General features: G+C 44.8%; 1 protein-coding gene across 1 annotated transcript in view; it reads left to right on the top strand.

Annotated features, from left to right (window-relative positions):
- The window catches only part of UPP2 (uridine phosphorylase 2), a 36,096-nt gene extending 13,777 nt beyond the window's left edge, over positions 1-22,319 (top strand). The window contains 6 exon segments of the mRNA XM_084804170.1: positions 51-209; positions 10,450-10,564; positions 12,818-13,016; positions 16,978-17,033; positions 17,036-17,134; positions 22,183-22,319. Coding sequence (XP_084660296.1) covers positions 51-209; positions 10,450-10,564; positions 12,818-13,016; positions 16,978-17,033; positions 17,036-17,134; positions 22,183-22,319 — 765 coding nt within the window.
- Positions 22,320-27,287: the final 4,968 nt, after the last annotated feature.

Raw genomic sequence — 27,287 nt, forward strand, 5'->3', positions numbered from 1 at the left:
ACCAAGTCTCAGTTGTTGCTATGGCTGATAATCTTATAAGTTATTTCCAGTTTGTCTGCGTGGGTGGGAGCCCCAACAGAATGAAAGCTTTTGCACAGTTCATGCATAAAGAACTTGGCCTCGAAGGAGATGGCAACGACATGAAAGATGTTTGTGCTGGGACAGACCGCTACTGTATGCATAAGGTTGGCCCCGTGCTCTCCCTCAGCGTAAGTACATTGTGGGGCACCAAAAATGCTTCCATTAGCAGCACAACAGTAACTGATGACTTTAGCACATTGCTCACATCCCTTATTTAATATTTAATGTACACCAAACACTTGTGAGACAAGCTGGAATGAAAGCCTTTATAATGATGGGACTTTATAAAAAGCAAGGATATCACCATTATGGCAGGAGGAACAGCTTTTCAGGAATCTTCCTCTCATCGCACTGCTCTGTCAGAGCCTTAGCCTTGACCGACAAGCATTGCTTCTGTGAGCAAGGAGCTCTTTCAATCCTTTACGCTTTTCACTTGTCAGCAAAAGTGCCTGAGGGCACCTCCTGTAATCTCAGTACATCCCTTGGGTGCTAAACCAGAAATATGGGAAATTGAACAAAGTGTTTACCTTGGGGGGGGGGGAATACAGGTCCCTTGTTTTGCAGTCTTAAAGTGCAACTCCTGGCAGACACTGATCCCTGGTCCCTGTCTTCAGTATGGGCTAGTTGAGGCAGCTCAGGAGGCAGAGCAGGATGACGTCACAGGCAAATATGGACAACAGGGCTGGATGTGCTCAAGAAACTCAGAGACCTCTTCAAAACAATGTGTGGATGAGCCCTCGGATGTAGGCAGATACCCATCTACCGGAAGTTGGATTGGTTAATGAAGGCATTCCTCAGGCCAACAGACTGGTTTACATCTGCAGTGCAGAAACGTTCAGGGATAAATGCTGTCAGTCCCAACCAATGGAGCTTCCTGGAGTTTAAACTTAACCATTTGTCCTTCCAAATATAATTATGCAGAGTTCTTTGGAGATTCCACATCTGGCACTACTGTGTCATTTCTTACACTATATCATAGTTATTGTTTGCACAGGAAATGAAGAAGAAAGGGAAATGCATTAAAGGAAAGTGAAGGAAAGGCCTTAAAGTCGACATTTACATCACTGAGGAAAGTTATGTTTCCATCACTGAGGAGGGCCTGCCTCAATGCATTTCTTCATTTCTAGCATAAATCTGTTTCTTCCTTTACTACTATTACTACTACTACTACTACTGGGATTAGTTGTATCCAGTGGTGGCTTTGCACAAGAGGAAATTAACTTCTGCTTGTACAAGATGGGGGCCCTGATTTTTGCAGAACTCCACTCACTGTAGCCCCCCCCATACCATTCAAAAAGCTGAGGGTTGGGGGGGCCTCCAGAAGAATGTGGAATATGGTGCAAAGTGCTGCAAAAGATGGGGGGGGGGAGTAAGCAAAACCGGGATGGCCTGCTTTGTATGAGCATAAGCACTTCCCACTAGTGCAAAGCCACCATTGGATACAGCCCATAATATTTAATTATATTAATCTGTACTTGGTATTTATAACTGCAAGCTATAACTGACATTAAGTACCTTGTGGTGTAATCCATAAGTGTCTTAAGACATTCTTTACCTGCAGTGAATGCAATGATAATAATCCTTGTTTGTAGGATAGCCATAATTCAAATTTTGCTCTGTTATCAAAGAGCCAGCCAGCTATAACCACCTCCTTGAGGTGTGCTAGGATATATATGTTTACATCTTGATGTTTACATCAAGAGCCAGGGCCTGCAGGAGAAGCCGCCACAACCAGGGGAAGAGGCGTGCCTGCTGCTGCTGGGCCTGCTGCTGCTGCTGCCACCACCAACACCAGGCCTTCCCCGCGGACTTCTGCCTGGCATTCTTTTTAAGGGGATTTTTTAGTTGTTGTTGTTGTTGTTTAATTTCTGGGGGATTCTGTTGTGTTTTTAGGGGTGGGTAGCCTGCCTTATAGGCGGGAGTGAGCGGACATGTGTCCACCTGATGGAGGCAGCGGGGGGAGTGTTGGGGGCCAGAACATACCGAGGCTGGGTGGCAGGCGCTGGTGGAGCGCTAAGGGCAGGCCATGCCAGGTAAGGGGAACAAGGGAGAGATGTGTAGGATGTACGAATCCCTTACTTTTTTCTGGTGGCGGCGTCCGCTGGAGGGGGGTAGGCGCTCAGTCCCTCCCCCCGAAATCCTCGACGGGGGGGAGGCGATCCGGTCCTCCCCCCCGGAATCCTCGATGGCCGGCTCTGCTCCGCGGCGGCTCCACAGAGCAGCCGGCCAGGCCAGGGCCGTCCGCAGCCAGATTTCCAGCTGCGGACTGGCTGCTGGGTAAACAAACAAACAAACAAAATGGCGTACGCAAATGGCGGCGGCTATGGCCGCCGCCATTTGCGTTCCTTATTTTTCGCCGTCTTAGTCTACGTAAATATTTATGTAGGCTAAAACGGTGAATCAAAAAGGGACGCAAATAGCGCCCAATACGCTATTTACGTCCCCCTTTATTTTTGCCATAATAGTCTACGTAAATATTTATGTAGACTAAGACGGCAAAAAATAAGGAACGCAAATGGCGGCGGCCGTAGCCACCGCCATTTGCGTACGCATGTTTTTTTTTAAACTGGGATGTCATAGGCTACATAAGTCTTTATGTAGCCTTTCACGTCTCTGTAAAAAAAAAACACAAACAAACGACCAGACTGCAAATGGCGGTGGCGGCAGCCGGTTGGAAGACCAGCCGCCGCCGCCTTCGAAGCCTCCGCTGCCCGGAACATTCTCCCCAGGTAAGTCTCGTCCCAGGGGGGATCCGCGGGGTGGCGGGGGGATGGCAGGCTGTTCCGCCACGAATTTCGGGGGGCCGAATGCACTGGCATTCGGCTTCACCGAGATCCGTGGTGGAATTCTCTGCCATCCCTAGAGATGTGTAGTATCTGTCCCCTGCTCCGGGCCTGTCCAGAGCCAAAGGATGGCTGGGGGAGGCATGACTCCATCCTCTGGCCTTCGAATGCCAGGTCTGTTACCCAGAAAACCTCCCTCATCCATGACATGATCCTGGACGAGGGTGCAGACCTGGCATGTATTACAGAGGCCTGGCTGGCCAAGGCCGCTGCTCCAACTCTTGCAGCCATGTGTCTAGCCGGATTTTCGTATGCACAGCAGCCGAGGGCTGGGGATCGGGGAGTGGCTGTTATCTACTGAGAGTCCTTGGTCTTCACCAGACCCCCTCTCTGGGAGACCAAGGTTGCTGAGTGCATGTACTGGAGGTTGGGCCCAAAAGGCAGTCTGAGGATTCTGCTTGTGTACCGTCCACCCCGCTGCACGACTGACTCCCTGGCCGAGGTGCTTGAGGTGGTCTCTGATGTGCATGTGCAGTCCCCTAACTTCTTGGTGTAGGGGGACTTCAATGTACATCCTCACAGGAGCACCTCGGGACTTCATGGAGACCATGGCTTCCTGGGAGCTGCACCATATTCAAACTGGGCCCACCCATGTAGCCGGTCATGCAGTAGACCTTGTGTTTGTTTCTGGAGAAGCGGAGAGTGATCTGGAAGTCAGGGGTATATCCACCACCCCCTTGTCATGGTCACATCTGGTGACGTTGGACTTCTTGGCTCCACAACCCCTCCGCAGGGGTGGAGGACCCATTAAGATGGTCCGCCCCAGGCGTCTTATGGATCCGAATGGATTCCTGAACGCGCTTAGGGATTCTCTGGAGCACGCCAACGGCCACTCGGTCGAGACCCTGGTGGGTGGCTGGAATGCTGCGATCACTGGGGCATTAGATTGGGTGGCTCCGAAACACCCTCTCCCCTGAACAGGGCTTGGACTGCACCATGGTTCAATCTGCAGTTGCGAGCTCTGAAACAGGAGGTGAGACGGCTAGAGTGCCGGTGGCAGAAGTCTCGCTCCAAAGACGATCAGACACGGGCTAGAGCTGTATCTTCAGCCTACCACGTGGTGGTGAAGGCAGCAAAAAAGGAATATTATGCTGCCTCAATCGTGTCTGCAGAGTGCTGTCCCAGGAGGCTGTTCCAAGTGGTCTGGAGCCTGGTAAGTCCTGTGGCTCCTGAACCACTGGAGCATTCTAAGGCCTCCTGTGAGGCCCTGGCAAGGCACTCTGCAGATAAAATTGATCAGATAAGGAGTGATATTCCGCACGCTGTGGATATAGTTAGTGAGCAAGAGGCAGCCTGTGGCAAACTGGTTTTGTGGGATCGGTTCCAGCTTCTTCCTTCTGATGAAGTGGACAAGGTGCTTTCATCTGTAAGGCCGACCACCTGCTTTCTTGATCCTTGCCCATCTTGGCTCATTATGGGCTGCAGAGAGAGACTGGGTGAGGCGATCAGGGCAGTGGTGAACGCCTCCCTTGAGGAGGGAGTGATGCCATCAGCCCTCAAGGAGGCAGTGATAAGACCGCTCTTAAAGAAGCCCTCCTTGGATCCCCAAGTTCTGAACAACTTTCGCCCAGTCTCAAATCTGCCATTTTGGGGCAAGGTGATTGAGTGGGTGGTGGCGATGCAGTTTAAGGCACACTTGGAAGAAACCAATTATCTAGACCCATTTCAGTTGGGCTTCAGGCTTGGGCATGGGACAGAAACGGCCTTGGTCGCCTTGGTGGATGATATGAGGAGGGCTCTGGATAGGGGTGAATGCTCCTTCCTTGTTCTCCTCGACCTCTCAGCGGCTTTTGATACCGTTGACCACGGTATCCTCCTGGACCGCCTGGAGGGGTTGGGCATTGGAGACACCGTATTGTGGTGGTTCCGGTCCTTCCTCTCCGGCAGGTACCAGAGGGTAGCACTGGGAGAGGTTTCGGACCCGTGGCCACTCACTTGTGGGGTGCCACAGGGTTCCATCCTCTCCCTGATGCTATTTAACATCTATGTGAAGCCGCTGGGGGCTATCATCAGGAGGTTTGGGGTGAGGTGTCATCAGTATGCGGATGACACGCAGCTCTACCTCTCGTTCAAATCTTCACCAAGGTTGGCCGTAGAATCCCTGTCCAAATGTCTGGAGACGGTGAGTGGCTGGATGGGAAGGAATAAGCTGAAGCTGAACCCTGACAAGACCGATGTACTTTTGGTGGGAGACAAGAGGAGGCTGGGGGATGTTGACCTGGTGTTGAATGGGGTATGGCTACCCTTGAAAGACCAGGTCCACAGCCTGGGGGTCATTTTGGACTCCCAGCTGTCCATGGAGGCTCAGGTGTTAGCTGTGAGCTGGACAGCGCTGTATCAACTCCATCTGATACGGCGTCTGCACCCCTTCCTTCCCGACCATCTGCTCCCATCGGTAGTACATGCCCTGTTCTCCTCTAGTTTATACTACTGTAATGCGCTCTACATGGGGTTACCCTTGAAGACGGTTCGGAAGCTGCAGCTGGTACAGAACGCGGCGGCTCGCCTGATTAAAGGCAGCCGCCGGCAAGATCACCTCACTCCAGTGCTGAAGCAGTTGCACTGGTTGCCAGTTGTTTTCCGGGCCAAATTCAAGGTGCTGGTTTTGACCTTTAAAACCCTATATGGTTCCGGCCCAGCCTATCTTAAGGAGCGCCTCCAGTAACACCAGACAGGCCGCTTAACAAGATCAACCTCGGATGGCCTTCTCTCTGTCCCATCAGCCAGGACAGCTAGACTGGTGGGGACGAGGGAGAGGGCCTTTTCTGTGGTGGCCCCCACCCTGTGGAACTCCCTCCCTAGGGAACTCCATCATGCCCCCCCTTTAATGAGCTTCCGCCGTGCATTAAAAATGCGGTTGTTCAAGCAGGCATTTGGGGTGGGTTAGGGTATTTTAGAAAACGTTTTTATTGTAGAATTTTATTGTTTTAAACTGTTTTATTATATGTTGTACATCGCCCAGAGTGGCTGGGTGACCAGCCAGATGGCCGATTAATCAATTTAATAAATAAATAAATTACATCTGTGCTCTTTGTACCATTCCTAAACACAGAGTTCTTTACGTGCATCATCTAAATCTTTACGTACAATTATGAGTTATGCAACACAGTGCTATGCATGTTTACTCAGAAGTACATCCCATTAAGAACATAAGAGCCCTCCAGGATCCGACCAGGGGATTATCTAGGCCAACATCCTGTTTCCTGCAGTAGCCATCCAGAAGGTGCTGGGAAGCTGGCAACAGCCCAGCCCTGCTGCTGAACCCCTGCTGGTATTCAGAGGCATGCTTCCTCCGTCCTGGAGGTTACATACAAACATCATGACTAGTAGCCTTTGATAGCTTTATCCTCCATGAATCTGTCCAATCTCCTTTTGAAGCTGTCGAAGTTGGTGGCTATCACCACATCTTGTGGTAGTGAATTCCATAGCGTTAACTAGATGGGCTCTGTGTAGACTTCCTTTTATCTACCCTGGATTTCCCACCATTCAGCTTCCTTGGTTGTCCCGGGGCTCTAGTATTAGGAGAGGGCAAAATTTATCTACTTCCTTCCAAATTCCAGTAAGTTCCTCAGTTTCCTCATTTCATAACTAATTTATCAGCAATTTCCACTTCTTTCCCTTCAGATGCTCCTCAAGCAGTTATTGCCAGTCCAATCTTTCAGGCATTCGAAAACGCTACATGTTTTAAACTTTAATACGCTGAGTGAAAAATTGCCACGGCTTGTTCTTGCTGTTTCTATAAATTATTTCCCTGTTCTTCGGATACATGGAATGTAACAGATGTACAGGCCTGCTCAGGAAATTCCCTACTTGCATCTCTGCTAGGCAAGTGAGATTTAAGATTAATAGGCCAAGAGCACAAAATCTACTTCCCATGCAAGTCAAAGGGGTGTTTTGTTGCAGCACTGAACTGAAGCTGGATCAGACTCAAAGACTATGATTTATACCACTCTTCTGTTTGAATCATGTCATGTGTCTTGGGATGCCACATACTGACTTTGAAAGGCCCTTGTGTTAACTTATTAACAGAGCAAGCACACATTTTTGTTCAGCTCAGCAGCAGTCTACAAGTTCACCTCCTGCTATATGCAAGCAATGGTATTTGGAGGAAAATGCAGTTGTTGGCATGTAAGTACCCTGTGTTGCAATCCACAAGCGACTTGAAACATTATAAGCTTAAAGTGAAACAGGCTGGATAATGTACATTATGTACAAGTTAACCAGAGCATATGGCTTTTGGGTTGTAAATAGAAAGCGCCTTTTCCCATACCAACCAGCACATTCACTGAGATCTACAGAGCAGGGTCTCCTGGTTGTCCCGTCACCTGCACTGGCACATCTGGTGGCAACCAGGCGGAGGGCCTTTTTTGTTGTGGCACCTTGCCTTTGGAATTCTCTCCCCCATCCTTGATAGTGTTTAGATGCCTGCTGAAAGTGTATCTATATACCCAGGCATTTGCTAATTTTAATACCCAGCTTGACAGATTTTCTTTGTTGTTTTTATCTTTATATTGTTTTTTAATGCATTTTATACACTGTCGTGTGATTTGATAATGAAGGGCAGCATATAAATAGCCTTAGGAATTACAGTGCAATCCTGCATCTTGCTCTCACTTAGGTAAGATGGTGTGCAGCGATTCCTACTTGGATCTCTTTTAATCTTCTTCCCTCATCGTCTGTTCTGCACATGGCATGCTGCTTTCAGCGTGTGAACCACAGCCCTTGGGAAGGATGAGCTGCAGGATGCTAATTCTAAGACTGCTGCAACTGGATGGCCCCATAAAATCATGGTGCCCTCAAAATAGCAGCAGTGGGTAGGGAAAGGGAGAGTAATAGTAAGGCTGCAAGGGACATGCTTTGCACTCTGCTCTTTGTGAACCAGGGTTAGACAGTGAGCTGTGCAGAAGACGAGTCCTAGTTCAAATCTTGCCTTAGGCTCAACGACTGGCTTTCAACAGGCTGCTTTTCTTCTTGTCTCAGCATCTGCAATATGTGAAAAATAATATTAACCTACCTTACAGGGTTCTCGCACAGATGATTAACATAATGTACATGAAGTGTGTTGAACACTCAAAAGTGCACACTCTATTATTTTTAATTTAAACAAGGCTAACATGTTTACCTGAAGAGATGTATCCCGCTGGGGAGATGCATCCCACTGGAACTCTGATGCAGGGCCTTTATGAGGCTGTTTTACTCCTGAGCTGCTGTGTGGTGTTAACACAGTAGTTTAGTGGCAGAGCCCCTACTTAGAATGCAGAAAGTCCCAGATTCAATTCCCAGCATTGGAAAAGATTCTTGGCTGAAACCCTGGAGAGCCATGGTCACCCAGTGTAAACTAGGAGTAGGTAACCTGGTGCCCTTCAGATTTTTTGGACTGCAACTCCCATAATCCCTGGCCATTGGCTATGCTGGCTGGGTCCTATGGTTGTGTTCATCCCAAACATCTGGAGGGCACCAGGCTGTCTATCTCTGCTGTGGACAATACTCAGCTAGATGAGCCAATGGTCTGATTCAGTATAAGGGAGCTTTCTATCTTCCTAACAAGATGGGAAGAAAAGACCCAGAGATCTTGACTGATTTCCAAACCAAGGGCTGTACCCTATGCTGCATGCATGCCAGTGCAATGGGAAGCTGGAGGTTCCAGAAACAACCAGAAACTAAAAAAAACACTCGTTTCTGGAATGGGGCAGATCAGCGGAGCTCCCTTCTCAGCTGACCTCCACTTACTTGTCCCAGTTCCAGAAATGAGCATTTTCTCTCATTTCTAGGGTTGCTTTAGGAAGCGCCAGTTCCTTTCTCAGTAGTGGTAGGTCCCGCAGGCACAACAGACCTAGCAGAGGTGCAGCAGCAGTATAGGATACTGCCCCAACTTCAGATTTGTATTGTGTTTATTTGAATGGGACTGATCTGATAGATCCCTATGATGCAAATTCAAAGTTGAGCATTTGTCAAAAGGAAACAAGTGTTCCAGTTTTATGGTTTGAAGAGCAGTGTGTATTTTAGTTTATAAAACTGAACACTGTCATATTCAGCACATTTCAAAGTCAATGCAAAGTGATATTAAAGAGCAGTGCAGAATCCCCTTTTAAATAACCAAGCTATTTGAAACACTTAGGGCATATCCAACCAAACATACGCACATTTCAATTCCATTAATAGTCATGTGAGAATTAATGAGAATTAAGTGTTTAATTCTCTCTTCTGCTGAAATCAGTGCTTAACTTTGGCTGGATTGTGCCTCTAGATTTCTAGATTCCTTTTAACTCAGTCTAGGATAACCCTTGTACATATTATTTCTGATTATCTAAAGGTCTAATTAATGGAGATATTGCAAATATATATCTACTTATCTCAGTGTATTGCATTTGCAAGACATTTGGCCTGGTTTGCATGTAATGCTAACCCAGGGTATATTTAAACCATGGTTTGTTGCTCTAGCCAGGGTTTTGTCTGCAGACAATCAAACAGACCATCATTTGTTTTCTCAGTCCCTGGGTTGTTTGTTTCCCTCCTCCTTCACCCATTCTCACCCTGTATCCCAACTGTCTTTGCAGCACCGCAGTACTGTCATGTAAAGAGGCGAGGGTTTTCTATTGTTTTTGCTCGCTGCCTCTGTAGCCTGGCAAGCAACCCACAATTCTGGATTATCACATAACGACAACCCATGGTTTAAACAACCCACAGTTTACAACCTAACAACAAACCATGAGTTCTCTTTGTGGGTTGTTTGTGGTTAACAACCCATAATTAACCCATAGTTCTGGGCTGCATGTAACGAGATCCCACGATTCAACAAACTGTGGTTAATTAAACCATGTTTTGTCGTCATGTGCAAACCAAGTCATTGACCAGGTTCACATGATCACTGTGGCTTGCAGTGCAGTGGGTTGCGGCATGTGCCAGCTGCCATTTTGAATATGCAAGCCGTAGCAGGGGCGCACAGTGGCTTGTTGTGTCAATCAAACCCAGGCGGTGTGGGTGTAACCCTCACATAACCCATATCAACCGGGTTCATACGACATGACAAGCCACAGTGCATGCCTGCTGCAGCTTATTTAAATAAGCCACAGTAGGCTGTGGTGCATGCCAGCTGCCATTTTGAATATTCAAGCCATGGCAGGCATGCACTGTGGCTTGTTGTGCGAACCCAGGTGGCATGGGTTATGTGAGAGTTAAAACCATGCTGCCTAGGTTTGTGTGACACAACAAGCCGCGGTGCACCCTGCCACGGCTTGCATATTCAAAATGGCAGCTGGCAGACGCGGCAACCAACTGTGGCTTGAATAAACCACGATGGGCTGTGGTAATCATGTGAATCAGCCCATTGACTTCAGTGGGAAAAAGCCAAGTTAAAGGCCCTTAGTTTTGGCTTGATCATGCCTCATACATGCCCTGGCATAATTTTTATGTGCACCAATAATTTAGATGTAGACGTATTATGTTATTGTCTTCATTACAAATTCAGATCACTTCTGCTCAGAAGGTATGCAGTTTCCTTTTTCTCTTTCTCTTTTCCTAACAGCATGGGACAGGTGTTCCCTCCATTTCTATCATGCTTCATGAACTAATCAAATTGCTACACCATGCAAAATGCTGTGATGTTACCATTTTACGCATCGATACTTCAGGGGGATTAGGTGAGCAAAGAGTTTTGCTGCTGCCAGGCATAGGGGATGCAAATGAAATACATCCAGGAAAAGGTCATGTCTTTATGAGATTTTGTAACTATTTTTTTCTTCCAAGTCAACAAATATCACCGTGCTAAGGCATACGAAACACCAAAAATGTGAATTTTCCTAATGTAACATCAGCCTGAAAACACAGGACTTGATATTCTTTTTAGATTAAAATCATTTGGATTATATTTTCCCCTAACTCTCCAAAGGACAGACACATATGTGTGATTGATACAAAGAAATATTATTAGCATCACAATGTGAAATAATGCTTTGCAATAATGTACAAAAACGTTCCCTTTCAAAACTTAAACTCCTGGTCTTTAAAATAAGGGTTTAAAAAAAAAAAAAAAAAAGCATTCAGCAGCAACCACGATATTAATCCCAATGGGAAAGGGAAGTCCCCCCATAAACGAACACCCAAGGAAATTCCCTCTTGGAATGAGTTTGTATAGTGAATATACATGAATTACATACCAGGTAATTCAGTCCAGATATAGACTGACTAACAGGGATGTTGGAGAAATCCGCAATGGAATCAAATGCGTTCGGATTGCTATGAATCCACTGCAGCGGACTGGCTTTTCCCAAGTCATACAGATTCTGCAGGCTTGTGGACTGTTTTTTTGTTTGTTTTTTTACTTTCCAGACGTTTACACAAATCTAGTTGTAGAAAAATACATACAATTTTAAAAGTGCCCATTTCCCCATAGTGAAAGCATTAAAATGCCCATTCTGGTGGGATTTGCACATGGGGGGTTGCGCATTTGCGCAAATTCAGGGAATTGGAAAAAATCCAATTCCATCAATGAGTGAATGATGGATTGAAAGGCACTTGACAATCCGCGAAAGGCAGATGGAACGGATTTTACAAAATCCATACATCCCTACTGACAGTCCTTTCATCCCCTGAAAGTTCTGCCCGAATGGGATCCACAATTATATGTCAATTAAAAACCCAATAGATTACTCTCAAAGTCACGGCCCGGAATGCCTTATAGACTTGATGGCTCTTCTGTAATGCATGCCAGAGTTGTTTGAGTAGACAAAGGGCTATAGATCATTACTCTCAAAAGGCATCAATCCTATACCAGTTCCATTACGTATGATCTATTTTATCTGAAATAAAATATGCAGCTTAGTATGTATTTTCAGTAACTTAAAAAGTAATATTTTAGCCCTTAAGCAAAATCAGTACACACCTCTAAGGCTGCAACCCTATGCATACTTACTTGGAAGTAAGCACCACTGAACCCAATGAGATGTATTTTCAGGTAAACATGCATAAGATTGAGCCGTAAGGCCCATGTTCATATTGGAACAACAAAATTAAATACTAATGTCTTTCTCATTAACCTTAAATACATAACAGTTCTCTGATAATAGTTTAAAAGCACTGGTTTACCACCAATGTTGTCAATTCCCTAACATATAGACAATCAAGTATTACAAGAGTCAGGCCCTAAGCATGGGGGTTGGATCCAGAACCACTGTTCCACCTGTGGAAGGATACTGCTTGCAGAATGGGACGTCCCTGTTCTCTCCTCCCCCCCTCCAAATCTCATCTGGAGATTTGAGGGACCCTCTGGAGAAGATGTGGAGGGTGTGGGGGGTGCAAGGGGGAGGAGAGGATAGGGAAGCCTTATTTTGCAAGTGGTATCCTTCTGCTGGTGGAGCAATGGTGCAGGTTCCAACCATCATTTTTGGAGTGCCCAACATAAACTTGTACTATGACCCCATCCCATCCATACAATCATGAAGGAAAAGTTTCTACATTTCTGAAATTATACCATGGCCCACACTGGGCCTGTTCTACCATATTCCAACTCTCCCCTCCCCTTTATACTATTTTTGTTTAACATAATTTCTAGCCCAAAGAAAAACGGAAAACCCTACAAAGCCTGCTGACTACTTTGTAACGTTTTGGTTAGTCCTAATAAAGGTAGCCCAGGCATATAGGATAACCATGGACTGGTTGGCAGGATCAAGCTTTGTGTTCATGCTCTCTCCCTCACCATGTGAATAGCCTATAAAGGAAACATGGCCTACACAGCTAGCCATCATTTCTGTCACCACATGTCAGCACTTGTGTAAACTTAACTAACTATTCAAACATTTTGTTTTCTTCTGATCTGTGAGATCAAGATTGCTATAATCTATGATTGTGGACTTATTTATTATCATGCAGTTCCTAACTTCCCCACCTGTTTTCAGGGATTGAACCTGGCTCTGTGATAATAACAGACATGGCAGTGGATTCATTTTTTAAGCCTCAGTTTGAGCAGATGATACTGGACAACGTGGTGATACGAAGCACTGAACTTGATCAAGGCCTTGCTGATGAATTACTAGAATGTAGCAGAGACATTAGGGATTTTCCAACCCTTGTTGCCCATACAATGTGTACCTATGATTTATGAGGGTGAGTGGGGGCTGTTTATAAACTAATTATTCATTTTAAAAATCCTAAACACAAGAATATATCTGAAAGCATTATGACAGCATAACAAAACCGAGCCAAGTTTTGGCTGGCACTGCCCAGGGGTTTCTGATCACTTCAGGCAGAATACAGTATCACACAGGTCAACTTCCGCTCACGCAACAAGACTTTCTCCTCCTCTGCTCCCTGCTGCACTCTCCTAAAATCTGCTCTGGAGTGTCCCCCAACCCTCCTGAGCAAATTTGGAGGGCACATAGGGAGCTGAAAGAAGGAATCAGCTCCTCAATGTTTCTGCTGATAGAAGCCATGCCATCAGCAGGATGAGCACACTTTTATTCTTGTTCCTTTTACATAATTTGAAGGCCTCTTGAAACAACAAATGCATTTATGATGCAACTGTATACATGCCTACTAGTCCAATGGGACTTACTTCCAGGTAAGTGTGTATAGCATTGCAGCCACTGAACTGAACATAGGTGGACTTACCTCTGAGAAAACATGCACAGGACTGCTCTTTAACTTTCTTTATCCACTTCCCTTCATAGAATCAGCTATAATAATTTATCTTCATATTCTATGAAATAAATATTATTTTGTGAACTTTGAGAACATTGGAGGGATAGCATTCTGCCTCTCTTAATTTTATAGTAAATGTTAATAAAAGCAATTATTTTAAAGGAAAATGTCACCATGAGGCAACCTTTCTCTTTAATTCTTCTGTGGTTACTTATCCTTTTAGATGCATCTTAATGTTCTAAAATTAAATCTATACCATAAAAATTTATCCCCCCCAAATGGGCTTTGGACTGGATCTCAGGTTCACCTGCTGGAGGCACCTTTATATAAGTACGTGACCACAGACAAATGAAAAGAGAAAGTTACCACACAGTAGTGCACACCTGTTAAAATTGCTATATGAATTCACCCTCACTTGTGCAAAATAACAGAATTCTGTCTATTGGTGCATTTTCTGAGTAAAAAAGAAAAATTGTTTTCCGAACTGATGTGTGCCAAGTGAAATGGCATACATTTTAGAAACAAGTTTACAAGTTTGGTGTGGAACTTATTTTCCAAACAATATCCGAGCTACCCTAGATATCTGCCACATTTACCCAGTTTAATTACAAGAACTCCATGTATGCAAGGAACTGTTATAATTGGTTTACTGCAATGTGTTGTACACGGGGCTGCCTTGGCAGACATCTTGGAAGCTTCAGTTAGTACAAAATACAGTGACCCAAATTTTGACACCCCTCCTTTTGATCATATTATGCAAGTATTGAAAGAGTTTCATTGGCTGGCTGTCTACTTCCAAGCCTCATGCAAAGTGCTGCTGCTTACCATCAAACGGCCTTTTCAGCTGTGGCATCACAGTTGTGGATTCCCCCCAAGGAAGCTCACTGCGCATCACAGTTTTGTATATCTTTTAGGCAGCTCCCCACCTCCCACCCCAAATCAGGCATTTTAATGATTTCTGATTACTGCTCCGCTGTTTTAGCTGCCATTTTACTTTATGGATTTATGATAGTGTATTTTCTTGCTGTGTTTCTAATTCATTGTAAACTGCCTTGAAACTGAGGAATGAAGGGCAGTATACAAATATAGAAAGAAAGAAAGAAAGAAAGAAAGAAAGAAAGAAAGAAAGAAAGAAAGAAAGAAAGAAAGAAAGAAAGCCAGCCAGCCAGCCAGCCAGCCAATGAACCCAGCTTCCCATTCGCTTCTTTGGGTCTCTCAGGAAAATCTAAGGTTTCCTTGATAATAATGCCTTATGTCCCTTATCCTCAAAAATTAATACAAATTCACTGACATTCTGTAAGAAATAAGCATATCATATTAAACAGTTAAGGTAAAATAATCCCTTGTCAATAATCATAACATAATGTTAACAGCTGGATTACACTCCAGTTACTTCCTGTGACAGGATTATAGCTTCCCAAATTACCTTACTGAAGAAAAATGTCAAGAAGTGTGGCATTTATGTAAATATCCATTAGCGCCTTTGCAGTACCCTGGAACCTTTTCTTTGGAGGCAATTAAATGCTGTTTGCAAAGTGGATGAAGTGAAATAAATGGAGAATTAATAATCTGAGGACTATTTATAAACCTTTGGATCAGTTGGCAAGCCTGGCCTTCTGCGGTTTTGCTCAAGGCCACATTTTATCAAAGGCATTTCAGAGGATTAATGTGCAGAAATCAAAATACAACGAAATGTTTTGCTCAGGTTAGCACAGCGGCAGGTGTACACTTTTCCATATTCAAAAATATGTGTTGCAAATAAAACAAGCACAGCTACTTAAACTCTTCACTAACAGCACAGCCCCATGTATGTCTACTGAGAAGTAAGTTCCCCTGAGTTCAGTAGGGTTTCCTCCCAAGTAAGTGTGTATAAGATTGCAGCCTCGAGATTCCAGCTACTGGCAAAAACATTAATTGAAGAGATTATTCACAAGATGCTTTAATTCCATGAGGAAGTTTGATTCTGTGACATTAATTAAAGAAATGTTTTGCTGGAGAGTTTAATTCATGTTAAATAGTACTTATTAGCACTCATACGTAAACATTTTACAGTATTTGAGTTTGAAATTAAACTTTGCACTTCAGATATACCTATCCTTCTCCACTCTGTATCTTGGTGCTCTATTTTCCTCATGGCAGGAATGATACAGAGGCAGGTGAGATTGGAGGATACCATGCAAGATATTTGAGCACCTCCTGGCACTTCACTGAGGAAGATGAAAAGGCACAATGACCACTATTACCAAATTAAACCACTTGCTAGCCCATGCATACTAGATAACTGGCACACATCCCTGGGGCAAAATTGGTAGGCAATGCAGTAACAAAATTTATTTATTACTTGATTTATTTGTTAATTTATATCCTACCTGGCCTCCAAGGTGCCCAAGGCTGTGAATGTGATCGTCCTCCTCTCCATTTCATCCTCACAACAACCCTGGGAAGTAGGCTAGGCTGAGAGTCAGTGACAGGGCCAAAGTTACCCAGGGAGCTTCATGACTGAGTGGGGACTAGAACCCGGATCTCCCAAGTCCCTGTCCAACACTCTAACCACTACGCCACACTGGCTTTTGAATCATGGAGCTCACTTGCCCTCTCTCACCCAGTTGCATCCACATTCATGGCCTCCCCATTTCCCTCTTATCCCATTCCTCCCTTACCTGCTTCCTGTGGAACAGTTACTCTCTTGCCTAGAGATCAGTGTCTCCTCGCCACAATCTTCTTTTCTCAATCTCTTTTATCTCAGTCCCTTCCTGTGACTCTCAGGTTAGCCCAAAGTCACCCAGTGAGCTTTGTGGCTGAGTGGAGAGCTCAGGTCTCCCGAGTTCCAGTCCAACACTTTAATCACTACATCACACTAGCGCTCTGTCCCCTCCCCTCCCCTCATTATATACCATCTAATAATTAGTGTACTAACATTACACAGGAAGAGTATATCTTTTCACTGTAGTGGTAAAGCAACTGGAGAGTGTGTTTCCTGGGCCTATGAGCATTCTCCATATCTGAGATACTTGCAGCAGGGGGTCCAAATATGCCATTGTCTTTTATCGTATCAGTGACACCATTTCATTATTGGTTTGTGCCGCTTTTCTCCACACAGAGTAATAAAGCCCACATTACCCTTAATGTATTGATTTTGGTCCATAGTAATGCAGCATTTTTAGATTCCACATTTTTATTTGCTACTTTGCAGTTCATTTTGTACCATTTTGTTGTAATGTTAAAATACATGGGAGATAAGATATTAATATTTCAAAGTGTGCTAGTAAAATAAAATAAAAATGTGAGTTTTTAATTTAAGTAGAATTACCTTTGGGCTTTCTGAAAAAAGGCATTCTTTGACTGTAGAAGTCAACTCTGCCAACAGTTTTGAGAGCAGGACACATGAAAGTATAAAATACTAATACTTTCTTTTCTTTTTTCTCTAAGGTCAAGAACGACTAGATGGAGCACTGTGCTCTTTCTCCAATGAAAAAAGCTAGAATACGTTAAAAGAGCTTACAATGCTGGAGTTAGAAATATAGAAATGGAGTCTACAGTATTTGCTGCGATGTGCAGGCTCTGTGGCCTTAAAGGTAAGTCATATTCTCTTTCAGATGTTCTTTAGTTTGCTAAAGCCTCCTTCTTGGAACCCACCCCCATTTCTCTCAAAAGTACTAAGCACTTAAGTGAAATATGACTGTCAACTAGGGATGTCAGAGAAATCTGCAACGCATTAAAATGAGTTTGGATTTATATGAAACTGACCTGCGGATCCCTCAGCAGACTAGCTTTATCTTGAGTCATGTGGCCAGTTTCTCAATTTGGGGGGAGGATTTACACTAATGCGCATATGTGCATTAACTAACGTGCATTTGCACAATTGCGCATTAGCTCAAGTAGAACAAAATTCTGGTTTGAAAAATCTGATTCCATCATTGAGTAGACAATAGAACAAAAGACGCCCGACAATCTGTGAAACACAGACAGAATGGATTTAACAAAATCCATACAACCCTACTGTTAACCAACTTTAGCTGTGATACCCTGTCAGTAGCTTTCAGTATTTTAATTAGACACAACAAACCTATGTAATTTTTACTGACATGGGGCCGATCTACATTGTGTCTGCTGTCGCAATGAAGCGGTAGAATGTCGCATTAAATGCAATCGCATTAAAACGTGATTATTCATACTCACTCTGTTTCCCTGTTCCAGTACTTCATCGAATGCGCCAGCATGGTTCACACTGTAGCTCTGTGCTCTTTTCCTGCTTTTAAAGAAGGCGACTCCCATTGGAGGGGCAGTAACTCTTGCTGTTTCTGTCGATTCCCTGCCCACCATCCCTCTCTTCCTCTATCCCTGTGTGTGTCTAGGGAAGGTGTGAACATCCTGTTGGGGCTCGAAGCCCGGCAAGAAGTTGCTGGGTTGGCCCCCCGGACACCAGTTCCCTGAGCAAGAAGAGGGAAAGAAGGCAGCGGCTCTTGTCCTCCCCCCATCATTGCTACAGCGGCAGTGGTGTGGGAGAGGCTGGTCATTTTCCATAAGTTTTCCTGGCCTTACGGAAAACTACCACCTTGTCCCTTGCCGCCGTTGCTGTAGCAGGTGGGGCTGGAGGAAAGAAGGAAGCACCTATCCTCTTCTCCCCCCCACCTGCTGGAGGCCAGGGCGAGAGGCTGGGGGCTGGCCACTGAGGCCCTTTATCCCCACGCCAGCTCTTGACAGCTGGCGTGAAGAAGAGGGGCGGTAGTGGTACCATAGCGCTCTCTCCCTGGCCTACTCTAGGGAAGGCCGGAGTGAGAGGCTGGGGGGGTGCCTGCCTGCATAGCACTTTTCCCTGCGCCAGCCCTTGACAGCTGGCATGAGGAAGGGGGGGTGGCAGCACCCCATGCTCGGGTTTGGGGAGGTCTGCTTGCATCTTCGAAGCTTTGAAGACTGACCTGTTTTTGTCTGCAGCTTTATTGATGTTATTCCGTGAATAGTGATGACTGTCTGCCTGGATGTGTGTGTGTGTCTTTCCATTCGGGACATCGTGCTGCGATCATGGAGGGGACTGTGAAAACTTTACGGTTGCCAGGGATTGCCCGGGCAAGTGTGCAGAGAAATTGGGTTGGAAAAGCTACGATTCTTCGAAGATTTGAAGATAATTCCTTAATTTAAAAAAAAAAGAAAAAAGCCAAAGCAGGGGATAGAAGGAGGTAAAAGTTAGTGTGTATTTGAAGGGATAGAATGACCCCCTGCTCAGTGCAGGAAGCCTGATTCCCAGGCGGTCTCCCATCCAAGTACTAACCAGGGCTGACCATGCTGAGCTTCCAAGATCAGACAAGAGCAGGTATATCCAGCCCTTTGTTTGTTGGCAATAAAACTTGGAGTGCTGAGGAAGCTATGCTATCAGTAGCCGGAAGACTGCATGGGGGGGTTGAGAACTGTGATTGGACAGGAGAGAAATACAAACACCGCTGTATATAGACAGGTGTGGGAGAATTCCATGCCCATGTATGGTAACGAAAGCAGAAAAGCAGAGCACATGAATGAAATCTACTCGGAAATCACAGAATATCAGGGTAATGAAAGCGGCAACAGGGCAGCGGGAAATTGCGGTTCCAAAACGAAACAGCGAGAGCGTCATGTGAAACGAGGGGAATGAAGACTCATCGGAAGTGTAAAAAAATGTGAGTGTAGATCGGGCCTTTGTAAACCAGGGTCTGGACTGTACCGTTTCTTACTGAAAATAGGAGTTAGCATGATTGATTGTTCTGTATGAACGTGAAAGCTAAAACCTTGCAACAAAGTCTCCCAAGGAACAAGTCTTGAGTTGTTTAATAATGGTTTCAACTTGGGCAACCAAGAAAAATGGATTTAGAGTAGTCTACAGGTCAAACTGATTGTTTTAGCAATGTTTATTTGGTTTAGGTGTTTCTTTGTCTTGTTTTACTGAAGCACAGCCATAGGGGGTTGCTAATTTCTTCAGAGCAGTGGCAGGGGAGGGAGTGCTTATTATAGTGTTAAATAAGGGTGCTATTTTTGCAATAAATATCCCCCTACACACAGCTGTGCTATTTCCTCATAGTTCCTGTCCTTTTCTCCAAATGGGGACAATTTTGACCAGGGCAAAGTCAGGGCGGTGGGGGAGGTAAAACACTTCCTCTACTGCCTTGGTTCAGTTTTTTAAACACTAGAAAATCCAGTCACAGGTATGGATGTTAAAGCTTATCATCAAATTGAGCTTCTTGAGCATTCATACTGAATACTTGAAAAAAGGCCTTGAGGGGCTTTTAAGCATTCAACTGGGATGTTTAAAGCCCAACTGATTGAACCATTTCCCCCTCCACCTACATTTCCCAAGGGGGAAAAAAAAACTTAGCTTGAGGAATGGGGTATTAGGCAGCAGGAGAGTCCCCACAAACTCTCTCCCTGGTTATGTGGAGCATCATTTCCTGCCGGTGAAGAGGAAGCTCCGAGTCAAGCGCTATCATCTCAGCAGAAAATGATGCTTTGCACAGAACTTGCATCCAAGGAGCTGCATGGAGCCACTCCTGTATCAAAGGGAGCCACCTGCTACACTCTCTCCTTTTCCAAAGCGAAAGCTTTTTTTCCTTAAGGAAGGTGGGGAGAAACTGGTATACAGGGACAGCTGGTGGTGAAGACTCTGAGCCCCAGTTTGAGTCAGTCCCAGCTTGAACAGGGCTGGTCCTGACTCAAAGTGGGACTCATCATTTCAAGCCAGGTGCATTTGCATTTCAAGCTGCTCTCCTTCAAAGTCGCACCCTATCTGGGCCTAATCACAGATCTCTTGTAATGCGTGATCTTAGATATGTATCATCTGATCTTAAGACTTAAAAGGTCACAAAGCCCTGAGATATAAATTAGTGTTTGGGCTGTACCAATTCATACTGCAAATGGGAGCTCACTTGGTGGACTATTTCTCTATACAAACCCTTCCCAGCACATTAAAAAAAACAGCATGTTAGAGAGAAGGTTAGGCTAGAACTGTTCTCCCAGCTTTTCTATGTAGAGGATTATTTCTTTTTTGTATGGAGGAACATTCAGGCATATGAACTCCAAGTTTTATCTGAAGTGGTACAGCCAAGCATAGCTCTACCATCTCAGTGAGAACTAGGCCTGTATCTATCACGAACCTTAACGTGTGAGGACAGAGGGAGGCAACTTGTCACCTCCCAGATATTTTGGCCTACAACTTTGCTATGCTGGCTAGGGCTGATGGGAACTGTAGGTCAAACATGGAGAACCACAAGTTGCCTACACCTGTTCTAGAAGAAAACTATTACAAGCAAATGCAAGCAATGAAGCCCATTTTTGTGTGTGAGGGTGGTGAGTGCCAAGGATGAGCAAGGGCTGATTAACCTTTTTTCCACCATCCACTTTTTTATTGCCCCTTTTTCAATGCCCCCCTCTACTTTCCTCCCATAGAGCTCCAAATGCATACTTAAGAGCCACAAAACGTGGCTGTTGGCCTGTGTTTAATTTGTAGTTCAGAGGTTGTTTAGGCCTAGCATATATTGTTAATACATGAAACAAAACCCTGTTGGTTGAGAAGGTAATATAAGTCACAAAGCATACATTTTTAAAAAGTATGCAGAATAAAAATAAGTACCAATATAACCATCATTCCTGGTTGTACCTTAACTACCATTTGTCTTCCAAAGTAAATGTGTGTCAACCCAACTCACGTTATGTTTTAAGCAGGCCTACAACATTTAATTGTTTAATTGGTTAGATTAATTGATTAAAAACCTTTTGATTTACCACACTGGAGTGCTTGTTCTAAAATTATATCTGCTATCTCACATGCACACATTATGTAATAACAAATAATATTTTGCTTCAGAACTATTGTTTTACTCTTATGCAAAATTATGCAAATGTAATTGATGAATTGATCAACTAAGGGCGCAATCCTATGGCTACTAGACAGCGGCTAGATGGCCATAGGATTGGTTGGTTTCCAGGAACCGACCTCAGAGTCCGCGCTCTGAGGTCAGTTACCAGAGAAACGCCTCCCCAGCCACCTCGTAGGCAGCAGGGATTGTTCCTGGGCTCTACGCCCGGAAGAGCAGCACGGAGCGGGGCAAAACGGGCGTTCTCAGGGGGCAGGGTGGGGAGTGCAGAAGTGCAGGTACAACACTTCCTATGTGTTGTCCAGGGTCCCCACCCTGCACTCTGATGTCCTGTGGCTAGACAGCCGAAATCAGCCATCTAGGCGCAAATGCATGGTGGCTGGAGTGCAGAGGAGACAATCCCCTCCATGCTTCCCCTGCCACCTATCCCCATAGGATTGCTCCCTAAAACTGATAGTTAATCAACTAAGATGTCTTTAATAAGCCCTAATTTTAGGATTCCAGACCTACTTTCATGACATATAACATATCATGGAGTAGTTACTTTGGGTCATGCTTCATGGAGGTATCTGTTTCCTGGTCATTCCTAAATCTGTGAGATTCATATTTAGTTAACTAATTAGGATTTCTAGCCCACTATAGGGCAAGTAATATTAGGTTATACATAAATAGGGATATCTTAAATCATACTGTACTATTAACAATCTCTTGTAAGGATGATGTCTGTATATATTTGATATAAAAAGTCTGAACCTCTTTTTTACATGTTTACATCTGATTTCTAGCTGCAGCGGTCTGTGTGACTCTCCTTAATTGACTTGAAGGTGACCAAATCAGAGCACCTCATGCAGTTCTAGCTGAATATTGGCAACAACCTCAACAACTGATTTCAATGTTTATCAAAAAACGCCTTGGGCTATGAAATCCAAAGGAATTATTAGATAATACAGTGGTCTAGAATAGTTGCAGTGCCTCTGTCTGTCTGTCTCTCTCCACATACGTATGTGTATGCGTGTGTATATAAATTCCCTTTGACTAGGTCCCAATTTCTAGATATTAATATGGTGTCACGTTATAGTAACATCATACATAAATTAAGCAATGGAAGAAAAGTGGGAAGGCACCAGCCACCGGGAAGGAAAGGAGGCAACTTCCAGGTGAACCGGAAAAAAGTTATTTAAAAGCCCAACATGTTTTGAACACTTAGATACCAGTTTGAAGACTGTTGTTCAAGAGTTCCCCGATGGAAAGACAACTGTTTGAAACATGTTTGGGCTTTAAATAAAAAAAAATTATTGTTTTGTCTCCTCCATTCTTTTCCCAACATAAAATAAATATCTAATGTTTCCGTATCACATCTTGTTCTTTTGAGGTATGCATGTGAAATCTTCGGTTCATCAAAAGGTGTGGCAAAATTCTTAAGGACTTTAGTTAGCTTCGGATGTCACCAGGAAAACTGATATAAAATGAATACTTGTTTGGCTGGGAAATGCTAAAGTCAATTAGCCATAGGTTCTTCTGAAATCCTTCTCATATGCACTTCCAGAAAAACCGCTGTACCTTAACCACTAACTCAGTGGCCCAGTTCATACGATCAGCAGCATGGCTTGTGGTGTGTGCTGGCCACCACTGTGAATATTCAACTTGCGACAGGTGAGCGTCATGGCTTATTGTGCATTTCTACACAAAGATTTTATTGCACACTTGTGATTGGTCACTCAAAGAAGGTTGCAGGTCCTTCAAACAACATCCTCATCCTCCAGGGCATCTCTTGCACTTTCTGACCTTTATCCCAGTTTTTAAAAGATCTGGGACAATGTAGTATAATAAATGTTAATCTGCTTTGATGGCCTTGTGAAATTGCACATTTCTACTATAACACAGTGCCATCTAGTGGCTGTATAATGAAACATGTAGAACTTGCAGACAAAGGAAGTCCTGGGAAAAAAGCATGTGTCAGCCCATGTAAGGAGGCGGTCATAATCCTGCAATGAATCCAGAAGCACAAGCCCTGGTAAGTTGCGAGATATAAAGCTTAGTGTGGAGAAGCCAATTGTGTCATCTGAATCCAGGCAGGGTGACTTGCTACCATGATTAACAAGCCAGCCCAGAACAGCCCATGTGCATCCTAATGCTAATCTGGCCTTCCATTTGATTTAATGATATATCCTGATGTGAATGGAGATCGGCAACCCTATCCAAAAGCTACTTACTGTCAGGGTGGACACTGAGCCCATAGAATCCCAGAGTAGTTCTGATTCTGAGGAAGAGCAGTCGCTCCTGGGAGAGGAGCGTGCTCCTCTTTCCCAGGGCCCACAGCTGACGGAGATTCCTCCCACCAGCATTCCTAGATTAGAAAGCAGTCCAGGGAGTGACCGAGCAGAGATAGCAGACTTGGTGGATGCGCGACGCAGACGTAGAGAGCGGCGCCAGATGGAGGGCACGGAAAGGAGGCGCAGTGCCCGGTTGGCACGCAAACAACGGCTGCGCCCCGAGGATCCAAGGGAAAAGGGGAGGGACTCTCCCTAGTCCTTAAATTCAGGGGTCTGCCAGTAATTCCCTTTCAAACGGGGACCAACTGTTTCAACTTAGGGCATAGGTACTCTGCTGCTTTCAAACGGGGACCAACTGTTTCAACTTAGGGCATAGGTACTCATCCCCTTCATGGATCACTGCCTTGTTGTGGCGAAGGGGCTTGCGTAACTCAGTGAAGCCATAAGCTATGCCATGCAGGGCCACCCAAGACGGACAGGTCATGGCAGAGAGTTCTGACAAAATGTGGTCCACTGGAGAAGGAAATGGCAACCCACTCCAGTCTTCTTGCCAAGAAAACCCCATTGAACGTATCACAAGGCTAAAAGATGTGATGCCGGAAGATGAGCCCCTCAGGTCGGAAGGTGTCCAATATACTACTGGGGAAGAGCAGAGGGAATTTCCAAGTAGCGCCAGAAAGAGTGAAGCGGCTGGGCCAAAGCCAAAAGGACACTCAGCTGTGGATGTGTCTGGTGGTGAAAAGAAAGTCTGATGGTGTAAAGAACAATATTGTTTAGGAACCTGGAATGTCAGATCAATGAATCAAGGTAAGCTGGAGGTGGTCAAACATGAGATGGCAAGATTGAACATCGACATCTTGGGAATCAGCGAACTAAAATGGACAGGCATGGGCGAATTTAATTCAGGTGACCATCATATCTACTATTGTGGGCAAGAATCCCTTAGAAGAAATGGAGTAGCACTCATAGTCAACAAAAGGGTGGGAAAAGCAGTACTGGGGTACAATCTTAAAAATGATAGAATGATCTCAGTATGAATCCAAGGCAAACCATTCAACATCACAGTAATTCAAGTCTATGCCCCAACCACTGAGGCCGAAGAAGCTGAGGTTGATCGGTTCTATGAAGACCTCCAACACCTTCTAGAACTAACACGAAAAAAAATGTCCTCTTCATCATGGGGGATTGGAATGCTAAAGGAGGAAGTCAAGAAATCACTGGGATAACAGGCAGGCATAGCCTTGGTGTACAAAATGAAGCAGGACAAAAGCTAATAGAGTTTTGCCAAGAGAACACGCTGATCATAGCAAACACTCTTTTCCAACAGCACAAGAGACGACTCTACACATGGACATCACCAGATGGTCAATATCGAAATCAGATGGATTATGTCCTTTGCAGCCAAAGATGGAGAAGCTCTATACAGCCAGTCAAAACAAGACCTGGAGCTGACTGTGGCTCAGATCATGAGCTGCTTCTTGCAAAATTTCGGCTTAAATTGAAGAACATAGGGAAAACCACTAAACCATTCAGGTATGACCTAAATCATATCCCTTATGAATATACAGTGGAGGTGAGGAATAGATTTCAGGGATTAGACCTGATAGACAGAGTATGGACGGAGGTCCGTAACATTGTTTAGGAGGCAGCAACTCAATCCATCCCAAAGAAAAAGAAATGCAAGAAAACCAAGTGGCTGTCTGATGAGGCTTTACAAGTAGCTGAGGAAAGGAGGGAAGTGAAAAGCAAGGGAGAAAGGGGAAGATATATCCAACTGAATGCAGAGTTCCAGAGAACAGCAAGGAGAGACAAGAAGGCCTTCTTAAATGAACAATGCAAAGAAATCGAGGAAAACAACAGAATGGGAAAGACTAGCGATCTCTTCAAGAAAATCGGAGATCTCAAGGGAACGTTTTGTGCAAAGACGGGCATGATAAAGGACAAAGAAGGCAGGGACCTAACAGATGCAGATGAGATTAAGAAAAGGTGGAAAGAATACACAGAAGAACTATACAGGAAAGATCTTAATGTCCCCGATAGCCATGATAGTGCGGTCACTGAACTTGAGCCGGACATCCTAGAGAGTGAAGTCAAGTGGGCCTTAGGAAGCATTACTAACAACAAAGCTAGTGGAGATGACAGTATTCCAGCCGAGCTATTTAAAATCCTAAAAGATGATGCTGTTAAAGTGCTGCATTCAATATGCCAACAAATTTGGAACACTCAACAATGGCTGCAAGACTGGAAAAGGTCCGTTTACATTCCAATTCCAAAGAAGGGCAACGCCAAAGAGTGTTCAAACTACTGCACAATTGCGCTCATTTCACATGCCAGCAAGGTGATGCTCAAAATCCTACAAGCTAGGCTTCAGCAGTATGCGAACCGACAACTACCGGAAGTACAAGCTGGGTTTTGGAGAGGCAGAGGAACTAGAGATCAAATCGCCAACATTCGCTGCATCATGGAGAAAGCAAGAGAATTCCAGAAAAACATCTATTTCTGCTTCATTGACTACGCTAAGGCCTTTGATTGTGTGGATCACAACAAACTGTGGCAAATTCTTAAAGTGATGGGAGTACCAGACCACCTTACCTGTCTCCTGAGAAACCTGGCCGAGGGTCAAGAAGCAACAGTAAGAACCACACATGGAACAACCGAGTGGTTCAAACTTGGGAAAGGAGTACGACAAGGCTGCATATTGTCACCCTGCTTATTTAACTTATATGCAGAGTACATCATGAGAAACGCCAGGTTGGATGAATCAGAGGTCGGAATTAAGATTGCTGGGAGAATTATCAACAACCTCCGATATGCAGATGATACCACCCTAATGGCAGAAAGCGAAGAGGATCTCAAGAGCCTCTTGTTGAGGGTAAAAGAGGAGAGTGCAAAAGCTGGCTTGAAACTCAACATTAAAAAAACGAAGATCATGGCATCTGGCCCTATCACTTCCTGGCATATAGAAGGGGAAGAAATGGAAGCAGTGACAGATTTTACTTTCTTGGGCTCCAAGATCACCGCAGACGGTGACTGTAGCCATGAAATTAAAAGACGCTTGCTCCTTGGGAGGAAAGCTATGGCAAACCTAGACAGCATAGTAAGAAGCAGAGACATCACCTTGCCGACAAAGGTCCGTCTAATCAAAGCTATGGTTTTCCCAGTAGTAACGTATGGCTGTGAGAGCTGGACTATAAGGAAGGCTGAGCGCCGAAGAATTGATGCTTTCGAACTGTGGTGCTGGAGAAGAATCTTACGAGTCCCCTGGACTGCAAGGAGGTCAAATCAGTCCATCCTAAAGGAAATCAACCCTGAGTGCTCATTGGAAGGACAGATAGTGAAGCTGAAGCTCAAATATTTTGGCCACCTAATGCGAAGAGAAAACTCTCTGGAAAAGACCCTGATGCTGGGAAAGACTGAAGGCAAAAGGAGAAGGGGACGACAGAGGATGAGATGGCTAGATAGCATCACCGATGCAATGAATATGAACTTGAGCACACTCTGGGAGAGAGCGCAGGACAGGAAGGCCTGGCGTGCTATGGTCCATGGGGTCACGAAGAGTCGGACACGACTGAATGACTGAACAACAACTCTGCTGCTCAGATCTAGTTGCTACCTGT

This window comes from Heloderma suspectum, chromosome 1, assembly GCF_057233095.1.
Source record: "Heloderma suspectum isolate Gila_16-S chromosome 1, 16-S_ref, whole genome shotgun sequence".
NCBI classification, from domain to species: domain Eukaryota; kingdom Metazoa; phylum Chordata; class Lepidosauria; order Squamata; family Helodermatidae; genus Heloderma; species Heloderma suspectum.